Consider the following 14,062-nt stretch of genomic DNA (forward strand, 5'->3'; position numbering starts at 1 on the left):
ACCCCACCAGCCCCCAAGAAACTTGTGAGCATGTAGGCCAGCTCCCTCCCCATGACCACTGCCTTCTCTTCCTGGACTTCCGTCCCTTTGTTGCCACCCCTAGAGTGTTCTTTGCTCAGATCTTCCCAGATGCTTCCTTCTTGTTATTTGGGTTTCAGCTTACCATCATCTCCTCCAGGCTCTTCCCCAAAGCCACACACACACACACACACCACAGTATCATAGCCTTTTTTGCATTTTCTTCAAAGTAATCACTTCTATCTGATCTTAATTTAGTTATTAACTTGTTTACTTAGCAACTTCCCCAGAATGTAAGCTCCTTAAGGGCAAGGTCCTTGTCTTTTTCATCTCTGTATCCTCAGATCCTAGAAGAGTGCCTAGCTCATAGAAGGCACTCAATGAACAGATGTAGAAATGAATTAAACACAGAGATGCGTGGCTGCTCAGTAAAGGACATTTATTGCTGACTGATTGCCCTTTGTGTTCTTCACTTGCCCAAGTCCTAGCTATATCTGGCTCTACCTGTCCTTTTCCCAACCTGCAGCTCCCTGCTCCAGCACCTGAAACTCTCCCACCACCATACTGCCCAAGATCCCTCGGAAGCTATGAGCATCAGCACATTCAGGCCTTGCACCTGCGCTCCAAGCCCCAGTTCTCAGCAGAGCTGACCCCTGCTCTCGAAAGATACCTTTTCAACCAGCTCTGCTCCCCTAATAGAGTCGCATTTAAAAACCACTCCTCCTTTAAAAACCTCCAAAAAGCCTCAACACAGTTCCACCAACATTTATTGATGGTGATGACTCAGTGGGTAAAGAATCCATCTGCAATGCAGGAGACATAGGAGACACAGGTTCGACCTTCTCCAGGGGAAGATCCCCTGGAGAAGAAAATGACAACCCACTCCAGTATTCTTGCCTGGAAAATCCCATGGACAGAGGAGCCTGGCAGTCTACAGTGAGTTGCAAAAAGTCAGACACGACTAAGTGACTAAGCATGGCATGGCATCTCATATGCCAGGCACTGTGCTGAGTCAATCTCCAAAGTCATGGACAAACCAAATGCCAGTACCTTTCTCCCTCTGGATCCCTCAGAGTCCTTGCACTCCCTTGTGAAGGGCATGGCAATTTCTGTCCCAGGCAAGTTGCCATGCGTGAGCTGAAGGGAAGGCGTGATGCCACTTGCCCACAGTTGTCTCCTCTGCTCTGTGTGTCCCTCACCTCCTCTGGCATCGTGCCAGTTTCTCATCTGTAAGCAGATGTTCTGGGTGGGGTTAGGCAGCAACACTCCGTCTCTGTACTCTCCCACTGCTTGGCCCAGTGTTTCTGTGAAAGGATCATGATGAAGGGAAGAAAGCCCTAGAGGCTCAGTTGGCTCAAGAGCCACAGCTGAACCTCACTCAAACCTGGGGCCCAGAGCCAGTCTGAAGCCCGAAGCTGAGGCTGGATGGCTGGTTATGGTTCAGGCTGGATGATCTGCAGGTAGGGATTATGGGGGTCAAGCTCTGAGCAAGGAGAAGGGCCTACAAACTTCAGGAGGCCTCAGACCCCAGCTACTGGCCATCTTCAGTCCTTCAGATTCCTCTGCAAAGCTACTTGGTGTCTCTGGCCTCCAAGAGACTCAGAACCCAGGCCTCTCTTACCCCCAGCTCTGGCCTCTGGCTGCCAAGCCACACCCAGCACATGTGCCTCTGGAGCTCAGACCTAGTGTCTTTTTGAGGAGACTAATGGGAAAAATGAGGGGTGAGGGAAGAAATAGAGCACTCAGTTATCTGGCAAGGAAGCAAAACCACACACACCATGTTCCAAAAAATCACCCTCCTTAATACATATACAGACATATGCACACACACAGATTCTCTGAGACATACTCTGGATTCTTCTAGAAGAGAGGAAGTGGCTTAAGAGGATACAGGAGGCACCCCAGGAATGGAATCTAATACTTCCCAGACTCAAAAGACAAGACAGTGATTGTTATAGCACCAAGCAGGGTTCCTACTGGTCTCTTGGGCCCAGATCACCATCTGGACTTATCCCTGCTATTGGCTATTTGATCCTAGGACTTTATCTCAAATGCAGCCCTCTTTTAACTGCATTGACCTAGAATCCTCTTCTTTGGCTGTGAGCATAGCAGGGATACTCACTGGCCAGAGGCTCACCACCTACTGTCCGCTCTGCACTAAGCCTCTGCCTCCACTGGCAACCCACTCAAGCCATCTTCATTCTCCCTCCTGTGTGGGCTCAGACGGCCCTGTTTTCATTGGCTGCCCAGTCTTGAAGCTCGGCCCCTATTGGTTGCCACTGAGGTAGTGTTTCCACTGACAGCGAATCCAGTGCATGGATGGGCTTTGTTCTCTCTGTGCCAGGCTGCCAGCTGTCCTGACTTGTGCTGCTCCCCCCTCCACACCACCATGCATTAGGGTGGGGGGGCATCGGGGGTGCCTGAAGACGGCCCAACAGCCTCCAGGAGTCTCTGGTGCTGACGAAGGTGCTTCCTCCTTTCATGTTCCCCTGTGACTTCACACACCAACTGGGCAGGGAAGGCTCCAGGAAGCCCCTTCAGCCAGCCTGAAAAAGAAGACACAAGGGCCTAAGTGGGGCCAGGGTAGAGGGCAGGTCGGCGGGGGGGGGGGGGGGCCGGGGAAGGGAGGCCCAGTGGGGTCTAACACCTGAGGGCCATGGCAGGCGTGGGAATTAGTGCAAAAGCCTTGGAGCATTGGTAAAAAGGCCTTTAGAGGTGGACGCGACAGCAGCAACAGAGAGAGGTGCGGTCCCTCCCATGAAGCCCTGCGTTGACTGCTCATCTCACTCAGAGTGACAGCCAGAGTTTTTACAGGAACCTATGGGGACCCTCGTGACCTGATCCCAGTTACCGCTATGACCTCATCTGCTTCTCTCTCCTTTCCTCACTCCCTCTTGTCACACTGGCTTTCTTACTCCTGCCTCTTGGAACACTTTCACACCAGACACCACGTGCCTAAATTCTTCCACTAAGTGGCTATCCACAGGGTGCCTGTGAGATCTGCCTCACCCTCTCTATTTATTGTTTGTTTGTTTATTTATTTGGCTGCAGGGGGTCTTAGTTGCAGCATGAGAACTCTTAGTTCCAGCATATGGGATCTAGTTCCCTGACCAGGGATTGAACCCAGGCCCCCTGCATTGGGAGTGCAGCATCTTAACCACCAGTCTACCAGAGAAGTCCCTTGACCTCCCTGTTTAAACGTGTAACCCTATCCAACCTGGAAGCTCCTAACCTCCTTGACTCTGCTTCACCTTTGATTTTCCACAGCACTTATCACCTTATTTATCTTGTTTGTTCTTTATTGTTTTACCTCTACTTGAATGTATAGCATAGCAGGGCAAGGATATCTGCATGTCTTGTACACAGTGCTGAGAACAGTGAGTGGTATCTCATAAATGCTGAATAAATATTTATTGAATGAATGAATAAAAGAATCTCTCACCTTCAGGGTTCTTGTGTAGGTGCTTGGGGGGAGCCCTGAATTCCACATTTCGTCCCTCTGTCTTGGTGGGTGTGGAAGGCTCCGAACAGAGTTCCTGGGAACAGTCTGGTTGGGGTGGGTGATATCACAGTGGGATCCAGGCTCTTTTTAGCTTCTCCCCCATAATCCTTGAAGACTCCCTTCTCCTTCCCTCCTCCCCTCTGGGGGACACTCACCACAGTCCTCATAGACGGTGTCTGCAGAGCAGGGAAGGGGGCCTGGGGTAGGGAAGGCGCCCAGCCAGCGCTGCATGTCTGATCTGGTGGGAACATAGGGAAGGGAAGAGGTCACATTTGGGGAACATAGGGAAGGGTCCTGGCAGCTGGACCGCTCCTCTGTCTGGCACAGGATATTCTGGGGACAAAGTTCATCCTCCTGGGGGTTAGGCAGGGGCTTTGGAGGAAAGACTTTGCGAGGAGGGTAGTGGACTCTGAGAGGTCAGGTAAGGGTCAGGAGTGGGTCCCCCAGGGTGTTTTCTTTTTCGGTGGCACCTGCTGGATCTTAGTTCCCTGACCAGAGATTGAACCTGTGCCCCCTGCAGTGGAAGCAAGGAGTTTCAACCACTGGACCACCAGGGAAACATACATACACACACACACACCCTGCCCAGGGTGTTTTCTGAAGGAGACACAACTCACAGGGATGAAGCTTGGAGTAGCCGGTGTGTGGGGCGGCCCTGGTGGTTGCTGAGAAGAGAGAGGCGGAACGTAGGGGGGCCAGATGGGTCTGGGACCTGCTGGGCCTGGACCAGGGAGCGATGGGCATAATCCAGAACCTGTAGCCGCTGCCCACTGCCCAGGAAAGAGGAGGTTCAGAGGGAGAGCAGAGGTCCAGCTGGACTCCTCCTCCCCACCCCTGCCTGGGCTCCCTCCCTCCCTGGGACCCACCTCTTGGGCTGAGTGATGAGCAGCAGGTCACTGAAGAGCAGCAGGCAGAGGGGGGTGAAGCGGGGGCGTGAGGCAAAAAGCACGCCTCCCCTCCTGCACCCCAACTCTGTCAGTTCCCCCTGCAACTCCAGGCGCCTGGACCAGGAGACCAGGGGCAGGGCCTGTGAGGAAGCAGGGAGGAGATTCTGACCTCACAGCACCATGGGGAAAGGGAAGCCCGGAGCCTGGGCAGGGGCTAACCTTGACTTTGTTGAAGCGCAGCCTCTGCGTGAGCCGGATCAGCTCCTCTGTCTGTTTCATGCGTCCAACCTCGGCACTGCATCGCTCAATGATCTGGTAAGGGAAGCCGAATCACCCACCCTTCCCACCCCATCCACCCATCCCTCCCTCCCACCTCCTCACGTCCCCTAGCCCCAGCATCCCCATCCCACCTTACTGACAGCACCTAGGGCCTTCTGGGCATTCTCCTGGCGGCTGGACCCCTCCTCTGTCTGGCGCAGGATATTCTGGGGACAAAGCTCAGTTCAGTTCAGTCGCTCAGTCATGTCTGACTCTTTGCGACCCCATGAACCACAGCACGCCAGGCCTCCCTGTCCATCACCAACTCCCGGAGTCCACCCAAACCCATGTCCATTGAGTCGGTGATGCCATCCAACCATCTCATCCTCTGTTGGGAACAAGAGGAAGGGTAATTGGACCCCTGCTCTGCAGCCCTGGGATTCAGAGGGGTTGCAACTCAGAGGACCCCACTTGGCTTGGTATTTTGGGGTTCACAGGGCTGAGACACTAGCCTCGCCACTCACTGTCTGCATAACCCTGAGCAACTCACATTACCTCTCCTCTCTTAGTTTCCCCATTTGTAAAAGGGGGATAATTTCTACCAACCAAATCAATAGCATTGTGAGAATTCAATAAGGAAATCTATATAAAGTACTTAGTACAGTCTTTGGGACATAGTAAATGCTGAAAAGAAGGTTGCTATTATTTTAATAATTATTAATCACAACTAGTATTATATTAAAGGGCTTCCTGATAGCTCAGTTGGTAAAGAATCTGACTGCAATATGGGAGACCTGGGTTTGATCCCTGGGTTGGGAAGATCCCCTGAAGAAGGGAAAGGCTTCCCACTCCAGTATTCGGGCCTGTGTCCCAGAGTTGGACACGACTGAGCGACAAAAAAATAATTAGTAGAAGCAACATAGCATGGAGTTAAGAGTACCTGGATTTGAAGTTTGTCTCCGTCAATTATTGAATATTATCTGTATGACCTGTGGCAAGTTATTTAACCTTTTTGAGCCTCAGTTTCCTATCTATAAAGTGGGGTCAATAATAGTTCCTATCCTCACACAATCATTAGTAAGGTTAAACGGGTGTGTAGCACTTAGAACATCTAGAAAAGACACTCAAGAGTTGCTTAGCTATTATGATTAGAGCCATCCTCCTGATCATAATTATGCTGTTGTTGACTACACTGGGGATATATAAGGTGGTGCGTGTGAACTCAGTCATGTCCGACTCTTTGCAACCCCATGGACTGTGGCCCACCAGGCTCCTCTGTCCATGGGATTATCCCAGCAAGAATACTGGAGTGGGTTGCCATTTCCTTCTCCAGGGGATCTTCCTGACCAGGGATTAAACCCATGTCTCCTGCATTGGCAAGGGGATTGCTTACCACTGAGCCAGCAGGGGAGCTCCTATATAAAGCTGAATAAGACATTAAGACACTGGAAACATAATTGAGGACTCTTCACCTTGAGATCCTCACACTGGGTGACTTGGTTCAGGGACAATTTTCTTCTCTACAGTAGAAGAGTGTTTCTCACCACTTTTTTCAGTATCACCCCTCTAAGGAGCCTATTTAGACATTGCCCCCACCACCACCATGAAATTTTAATACCACTGATACACTGTATATCTATTTAGGTACTCTGGCCTTCTGGAGAACCACAACCAGTGGAATATTTAAGATGTTTTTACCCCTCAAAGGAGTTTCTGCCTCCTTGGAGATGATATCATCTCCACTGGAAAGGCATACAGTCAAAGATATGGCCTGAGAAGACCTCAAAAACCACTCCCCACATTCACCCTGAGACCTGGAGAGAGAAAAGGGGGCTTGCCCAGAGTGGCTCAGCTAGTTAGCAGCAGAGCTAAGACCAGAACTCAGGTCTCTAGCCAGAGGCTCTTCTCCTGCCCCAGACGGCTTCTTGAAACGTTTGGGTAACTCCAGGTAGGGCTTGGGGGTGGAGGTGTCCTAGATGGAGGGCCCCCGACTTTGAGTCCTAACTTAGGGGTTTGCTGTGTTCCTGGCGGGGTGGGAAATGGCGATGGCGGAGCAGGAGGCCCCTGAGGAGAGTTCCCCATCAGGGCTGGTGGGGCCGAAAGGGGCCCAGGCCAGGACGCGGTACCTGCAGCAGCATGCGGAGCCGCGTGATGCGCTGAAAGGGCAGGAGCAGGAACGAGGGCAGCGGGAGGCGCTGGCACTTGGGAAGGCTCTGCAGCCGCCGCAGCTCCGCGGAGAAGCGAACGTTCGTGTCCCTACGGAGGCAGGCGCAGGCTGGCGTCTGGCTGGAGGCCCTAATCACCCGTGACCTGCCCGGGCCTGGATTGGACCCGGCTTCCTCCCGCAGGGTGACCCTGCCTCTACTACACTCACATCAGGCGACTGTAGGTCTCCTCCTGATACTGCTGGTTCCGCACATAGTCCACGTACACGGAGAAAGGCCCCACGGCATGCGCGTGCACCACGTCGCACAGGTCACGGATGTGGGGAGAAGCGCGCACCCGGGACAGTAACTTCCCCAGAAAACTGCGGGAGTGGGGAACACGCACTGGAGGCGGGGCAGAGGGCCTGGGGTGCCCCCCTCCCCGCCCCCCGACTTCTGGAGGGAAGAGCTGGGCCCGGGAGGGGAGGCCTCGGAGACAGAGCTGAGAAGCCGTGCTTTCCCCCGACACCAGGCTTGCCCAGCAGAAAGGTGGGGACCCCACTGACCGCTCACTGACTCCCTGGACTCGCTGCACGTTGGAGAAGAGGGTGTGGTGATCCCGGGGGGTGAGTGTGTCCCGGAGCGCCTGGCTCAGCACGAAGGTGTCGGTCAGCAGCCGCAGGGAGCGCAGGTATGAGGCCTCCGACGTCACCACCTCGAACAGGCTCTAAGGAGGTTGCGCAGGGCGCGAATGGAAAGCCCAGCTCGCAGCCTGGGCCTGGGGCCCAAGCTCCTCCCCTCCGTGCCCCGCACCCGAGCCCAGGGACGCCCACCTCCTGCATCCGCCGCTCCTGGGCACTCAGGGTGTCCAGGAGGCCACTGGCTCGCACAGCCGGAAGCTCCTGCCACAGCGTGTTTCGAGGGCCCGGGGGACGGGCGAAGGTGGGAGCTTCCCCAGCGTTTGCTGAAGCGGGACCCCCGTCCTCACCGACCCCCCACAGCTCCTCTGACAGCACGGCTGCGCGGTAGGTCTGGTAAAGCGGTTCTGGAGAGCAGACGAGGCACGTCAGGGAAGTCCCGTGCCCCGCCTAGCCGGTCCACGCTGCTAGCTGGGTCTCAGCAGGCACCCCGGGGTCCAGCAGCCCTCACCATCCTGCAGGGGCAGCTCCCAGTTCTGCTCCTTCAGCTCCTCCAGCTCCTCTTCCTCCCTGCGGAAAGAGAAAGGGATGGAGTTCCTCAAAACACAGCTATTCACTTGATACTGTGCAGGGGTACACAACCGACGTCCAGGTCATATGTAGGGACCCTAGCCAAACCCCAGCTCATTTTATGTGCCTGTGGTATGTGACGCCTTAAGTGGGCCCCGTCCATTCCTGTTATCTCAACCTTTGGGCACTGTACACTTCTAGCCTCCATCTCCAGGGCTTTTATGGAAGGACCACTGTCTGGAATGTCCTGTATGTGCCTCAGTGCAACTCAACTCCAGCTGTTACACCTCCCCCAACTCTGTTCTGGTCTCAGCACCACCGCACACCCATTCACCCAAAGTGAAAACCCAGGAGACTAAACTCCAGTAAATGCTGAATAAATGGATGGTCTCAAATTAACTCTGATGATGGTGGTAAAAGAACTGATGGGCCCAGGTAACACAGGAGAAATCTTCCTGCTTGCCACATGGATTTGTGTACAATAATTTCAATAGAAGCTCAAAGTGGGGCAACTTAAATGACTTAGTATGGGCCTGACTCTTCACCAGTATCAGATCCCTGCAACTTATTAAGTATTTGGTATGTTTACCCCAATTTCACAGGTGAGGAGGCTGAGACCCAGAAAGGCTAAGTGAATGTTTGAGGTCACGTAGCTGATAAGGGACAAAGCTGGGGTTAGAAACTGGGGCTGCTTGTCTCTAGAGGCCCAGCCCTTCTTCACTCCATGCTTGGGGTGGGATTTAGGTGGACCCAAAGTTTAGTCTGGGCTTCCCAGGTGGCACTAGTGGTAAAGAACTGCGTGCCAGTGCAGGAGACTTAAAGAGACTTGGGTTCCATCCCTGGGGTGGGAAGATCCCCTGGAGGAGGGCGTGGCAACCCATTCCAGTATTCTTGCCTGGAGACTCCCATGGAGAGAGGAGCCTGGCAGGCTTCTGGGTCACAGTAGTCAGACATGACTGAAGTGACTTAGCACACACACACACACACACACACACACAAAGTTTAGTCTGTTTTCAGGAAGGAGTATCTAGGTGTTCAGTACCTGCCCTCCGTGGTGGCTGGAGAATCATTCTGAGGAGCACCATCAGGACTATCCCCTAAGAGAGAACCCAGAGTGAAGAAATCACCAGCCCAGGACTCCCGACCCCAGCCCAGCAAAGACTGTTACTATAGAAACTACAACTGTCAGCTCCAGAGCAGCAGCTGGTGGAGGAACAAGAAGCCCAGGGCTTGTCGGGGGTTGTAGTGAGTTGGTGTTTAGAACGGTACACCTCCACCCAGTCTCTTCCCAGCCCTGAGGCCCATCCCTCCGGTCCTGTACCTCTTTGGATTCCATCTTCAGAGGGCAAATCGAGATCAGGCTGTGGGGGCTCCCCAGAGACGGTGATGTCCTGTCTGACCCGAGTTGGTTTAGGGGGTTTGAGGGGTGGCAGGAGTTTGCGCTCAGCAGTGGAGCGGTAGGATGTGAGGACGACTGGGGGGTGGCTGAGGCTTGAAGGGCTGGGGCGGGAGCGGGAGGCCCGCAGTGGGGAGGCCCGGCATGGGACCCTGGGGCCATCCTCATAGCCCCCCACAGGCACCCATCGGAGCTCCAGGCCAGGCCGGCCCACGTGGCAGACACAGGGGCAGCAGGGAGGGCAGGCCAGCCCAGCACCTGTGGGAGACAGGGGCCTCCTTAGGACAGCCCCCCTCCCCAGGCCTCCTCCCTCCCCTTAACCTGCACGGCAGCAGGAACTGGAGGTCAGTGCTAAGCATCTCTCACCTCCAGGCTCTCTTCAAAGCTCCAGAAGCGTTAAAACCAGATTTTCGTAGTATGGAATCCATATTTTAAAAAGTAGCCTCTTAAAGTACCCAATCTAAAGGACTTGCCTGGCAGTTTAGTGTTAGGACTCTGCACTTCCAATGCAGGAGGCATGGGTTCGATCCCTGGTTACACCCACGGGGTATAACCCCACCCCTCCAAAAAAAATCATTAAGCCCTGAGAACGAAAAAGAGGAGCTGGATTGAGCCCAGCCCAGCTTACCTGGAGTGCCGTTCTCCTGAGACCCGCTCCCAGTGAGGTTGCCCTGGGGAGTCTCTCTCTCCCCATTCGCATCCACTCCCCCTGGGGGACTTGGCTCCAGTGTGTCCGCAGCCTGGACTCTGCCTTCAGTCCCCCATTCGAACTTGCCAGCCAGTCTGCGCACAGTGCCTGGGGCCGAGGCAGAGCCATCCTGGTCGGGGACCTGGGTCGTGGGGAGCAGGCGCAGAGCCATGTGGGGTGACCCAGAGGGTTTGGGTGGGGGGACTGGAGACCGGGGAGCAGGCTCTGGGGAGATGGAGCGCCGGGACACTGGGCTGGGGGTGTCGGAAGACGAGTCTGGAAAAGTCTGGGAGTCGAGGCTGGCTTTAGAAGCTGATGGGGGCAGAAGGGCGGAGGGCTTGAGAGATGGGGCTGGGGGCTCCCAGAACATGGGGGTGCACATGGGGGTTAGTGCCTCATTGGCGGTGAGGGGAGATTCTTGTGGAGAGGAGCCGTTGTGGTGGGGCCCTGGGGACTGAGTAGCCCGGGCTCGAGAAGGGGGGCGGGGGCGGATGATCCGAGGGGGCTTCTGGGTGGGGGGTGTTGCTTCCGGAAGAGACTGGGCTGACATCTTCCTCTGAGCTCTTCCAAGGAGTGGGGTACACTGCTGGAGTCATCCCCTGAGGAAGAGGGGGCAGAAAGAGAGACCCTTAGTGCCCTTTGTGCCCCCCATGCTCCTGCGAGTAGACAGAGACCTTTGAGCAGAAATGTCTGCAGGCAAATGAGCCGAGATTTTAGGCTCAGGAGTAGAGGTGGGGGCACTTCCTCTCTTCCCTCCCCATTTCCACTGTCTTCTCTTGTTACCTCTCAATTCTTATTCCATTTCCTGAAAACTCTGAAACCCCACCCCCGCACCTCCCAGCCTCCATCTCGCTCCATCTTTTGACCTCTGCTGTCACAGTCAGGCCAGAGGAGACAGAAGCCAGAGAGGGGGCACCTGGATCGAGACCCAAGTTGGGAGAGGAGCACAAGAGGACTGGATCAGCAAGGGAAATAAGGCATGCAACCAAGTGTCTACCTGAGGAATTGTGTTCCGTGTCTGTAGTATGTGTTGTGAACGTTTGTGTGTGTGGTTTAAGCATGGACATGGCGTGTATGTGCTGCTGCTGCTGCTATTAATATATGAACCAGGTGTTGGATGCTGTGTTTCAGGAGCGTATCTATTGGGACTTCCCTGACCATCCGGTGTCTAACACTCCACACTCCCAGTACAGGGGGCCCCTGTTCGATACCTGATCAGGAAATTAAATCCTGCATGCCTCAGCTAAGAGTTTGTGTGCCGCAACTTAAGAGCTTGATCTGGCCCAAATAAATATTTGGGGGAAAAAAAAAAGTGTATCTATCGTATGCGGTACAAAGTGGGAGTGCGGGGTACACAATGTATGGGGTGAGTGAGATGGGGGTGTTGGGTGTGGGTTCTGTGCTTTCTCTGTGGAGCGTATGTTCTGTGTGTGCCTGGGCCGCATCACAGCTTCCCTGCTCCTGCGGGCCCTCCGCCCCCCATTTCCCAGTTCCTCTCTCCGGACTCTCCCTTTCCGGATTATTTTTAGTCTCCTTTTCCTGCCATGAAGATTCCTGGAGCCTCTGACCCCAGGAGACCAGGAGGCCCCGGGCATGGTCTCTCCTGCCCCATCCTCATCCCTGTCTGCCTCCTTGCTCCCCACCTGGTCCAGGAGAGAGGCCCCAGTGGGTAGAAGCCTGGATCCTGCCAGGATGCCCAGAGTGTGATGAGGAAGGAGATCAGATCAGACTGAAGGTGAGGACCAGTTGGGCAAGATGCTGGGACATGGGCTCGCTTCCTCCTGTAAGCCTGAGAAGGCTGAAGGGTCAGAGCGGGAAGACCTGTGCCCCCAAATTCCCCTGTGGAGTCAGCAGGAGAGTCAGGTCCCTCTAAGCCCCAGATCGGTTTCTGAGAAATGATGCGGGGTGGGGGCTGGGGGCTGTAGACCGCGAGTCTCGCGGCTCAATGGCCTCTGTGTTCTGGCAGGAAGCTCCTTAGGTGACCCAGGCAGCAGCCTCGCCAGCTGGCCAGCTCCTCCCCAGCCTTGCCCTCTCCGGGATCCCTGCCCCCCTCAGGTATCTGCCCTTACTTCCTTCCCCCACCCCCCACTCAGGCCTCTCTCAGGGACCCAGGTACTCGGCCCAAGCACTCACCCTCAAGTCCTCTCCACTCTCGGTTACCTCCTGGGGCTGAGTGAGTAGGAGCAGGAAACAGGAATGGGATCCTCCTCCCAACCGGACACCCCCCCCAACCACACCACACTCCACATGCGCACACTGGGGCTCTGGAAGATGTGAGGGACCCCGAATGCCAGGTTTCCAAGGATAACAGAGTCTGCGGAAAGGATGAACCTCAGGCGTGGAGAGTGGACTGTTGTGTACGCACATGTTCTGTCCTGGGTCCACGTTGCTGCATGGACAGGGGGTTCGTGGGGGCCCAGGCTGGACAGGGGTGGGGTCAGGATGGGGTGACCGTGGCCCTGGCTGGGCTTGAGGTAGAGCATGGGCTCCAGACACCCCTGGGTTGCTGTGGTGTGCTCTGTGTGTCCCTTGACAGCGTGTCTGACCATCTCTCCCACACCTTACGAGACGGCCCATCCCTTCAGTATCCAGCCTGTCTCCTCGGTGTGAGCCAGCCCATCACTTCACCCCACAGAACCCCACCCCTACCCCGGTTGCCCCCTCCCTAACTCTGCAGTAGCACTCCCTGAATTTACCTTTATCTCTTTGGAAGCAGTTTCTATTTTCAGCCTGTCCCGCCTGCCCCTTGGAGCAAGGAACGTGAGGCCGGGTCTCTGAGTGTGTCTGTTCCTGTGTTTCTAGGGCGGGAACTGTGGGCCCAGATTCAGATCTCTGCAAAGGAAGCTGGTTCCTCAGCCCCACCCAGCCATTGTGTGTGTGTGTAAAGGAGGAAGAAGGGGCACATGCAGATGTGGGAATTAGTGGGGAGGTTTTGGTACTCCCCAGGTGGGCATGCCCTTGGCTGAGCCCCCTGCCTGCTCCCCATTCTCAGTCCCTGTCTCTCAAGGTCCCAGCCCCATGACTCTCCAGGTCCCACTGGGAGATTTTGATGTTGATTGGCTGGGAGTCAGTACCCCTGGGAGGGTGGGCGGGGGTGGGGGAGATCCCTTCTCACCTGTAATCTGCTTTGTGATTAAAGAGTTCCCAGGGCTCTGTGTGTGTCATAAGAACAGCAGAGGGGGTGGAATGAGCCACATCCCATCCTGGGAAGATGGGGAGTGGGAGGAAGAGGCAGGGGGGGCAGTGAGGAACTCTGGCGGTCTTTGCCCACACCCAGGTGCCTGCTTTTGCCACACATACACACAAGCCCAGGACCAGACATTCAACCTCCCAACACATACACACACACACACACACACACACACACACACACACCCCAGGACCAGACATCTAGTCTCCCAGCCCTCACCTCTAGGTGCTTGCCGGGTTCCAGGAAGAGGAAACCTCTATAAGAGTGCCTCAGAGACCCTATCGAGAAAGCTAAATGCACATGTGCAGCCAAACAAATCCTGCTTTTTTTTTTTTTTCACTAAAATAGGAATGTCTTTATTAGGTTTGCAACTTCAACATTTAAAGATAACTGAATGGCAGGGGAGGTGTGGATTCCTTGGTAGTCCACTGGTTAGCACTCTGTGCTTTCAGTGCTGGGGCCTGGGTTCAATCCCTGGTTGGGGAACTAAGAGACTGCAAGCTGTATGGCATGGCCAAAAAATAATAACAACTGTGAAATCCCTGGTGGTCCAGTGCCTAACAGTGGTCCAGTGGTTAGGGCTCTGTGCTTTCATTGTCGAAGATGCAGTTTCAATCCCCGGTTGGGGAATTAAGTTCCCATAAGCCACGTGTGGGCAGGAATCCCTTAGAAGAAATGGAGTAGCCATCATGGTCAACAAAAGAGTCCGAAATGCAGTACTTGGATGCAATCTCAAAAACAACAAAATGACCTCTGTTCATTTCCAAGGTG

General features: G+C 54.7%; 1 protein-coding gene across 5 annotated transcripts; it reads right to left on the reverse strand.

The window, feature by feature from the left end:
- Positions 1-440: 440 nt before the first annotated feature.
- ARHGEF15 (Rho guanine nucleotide exchange factor 15) lies at positions 441-12,895 on the reverse strand. 5 transcript variants are annotated; one of them, XM_040243404.1, is made up of 16 exons: positions 12,798-12,895; positions 10,042-10,700; positions 9,339-9,671; positions 9,060-9,114; positions 7,959-8,017; positions 7,643-7,854; positions 7,376-7,536; positions 7,040-7,192; positions 6,792-6,921; positions 4,818-4,892; positions 4,627-4,719; positions 4,387-4,547; positions 4,138-4,290; positions 3,676-3,758; positions 3,461-3,565; positions 441-2,564 (listed from the first exon to the last, which is right to left on the reverse strand). In XM_040243404.1, the coding sequence occupies exons 2-16, from the start codon at positions 10,649-10,651 to the stop codon at positions 2,413-2,415; spliced, it is 2,535 nt and encodes an 844-aa protein (XP_040099338.1). In that variant the 5' UTR covers positions 10,652-10,700; positions 12,798-12,895; the 3' UTR covers positions 441-2,412. The 5 variants fall into 5 exon arrangements, 4 of the variants coding, with proteins under 4 accessions (XP_040099338.1, XP_040099335.1, XP_040099337.1 ...); XM_040243401.1 differs by having other exon boundaries at positions 7,040-7,536; XM_040243403.1 differs by having other exon boundaries at positions 3,651-3,758; positions 7,040-7,536.
- Positions 12,896-14,062: the final 1,167 nt, after the last annotated feature.

Source organism: Oryx dammah, unplaced genomic scaffold (genome assembly GCF_014754425.2).
Source record: "Oryx dammah isolate SB20612 unplaced genomic scaffold, SCBI_Odam_1.1 HiC_scaffold_8, whole genome shotgun sequence".
Classification (NCBI taxonomy): Eukaryota; Metazoa; Chordata; class Mammalia; order Artiodactyla; family Bovidae; genus Oryx; species Oryx dammah.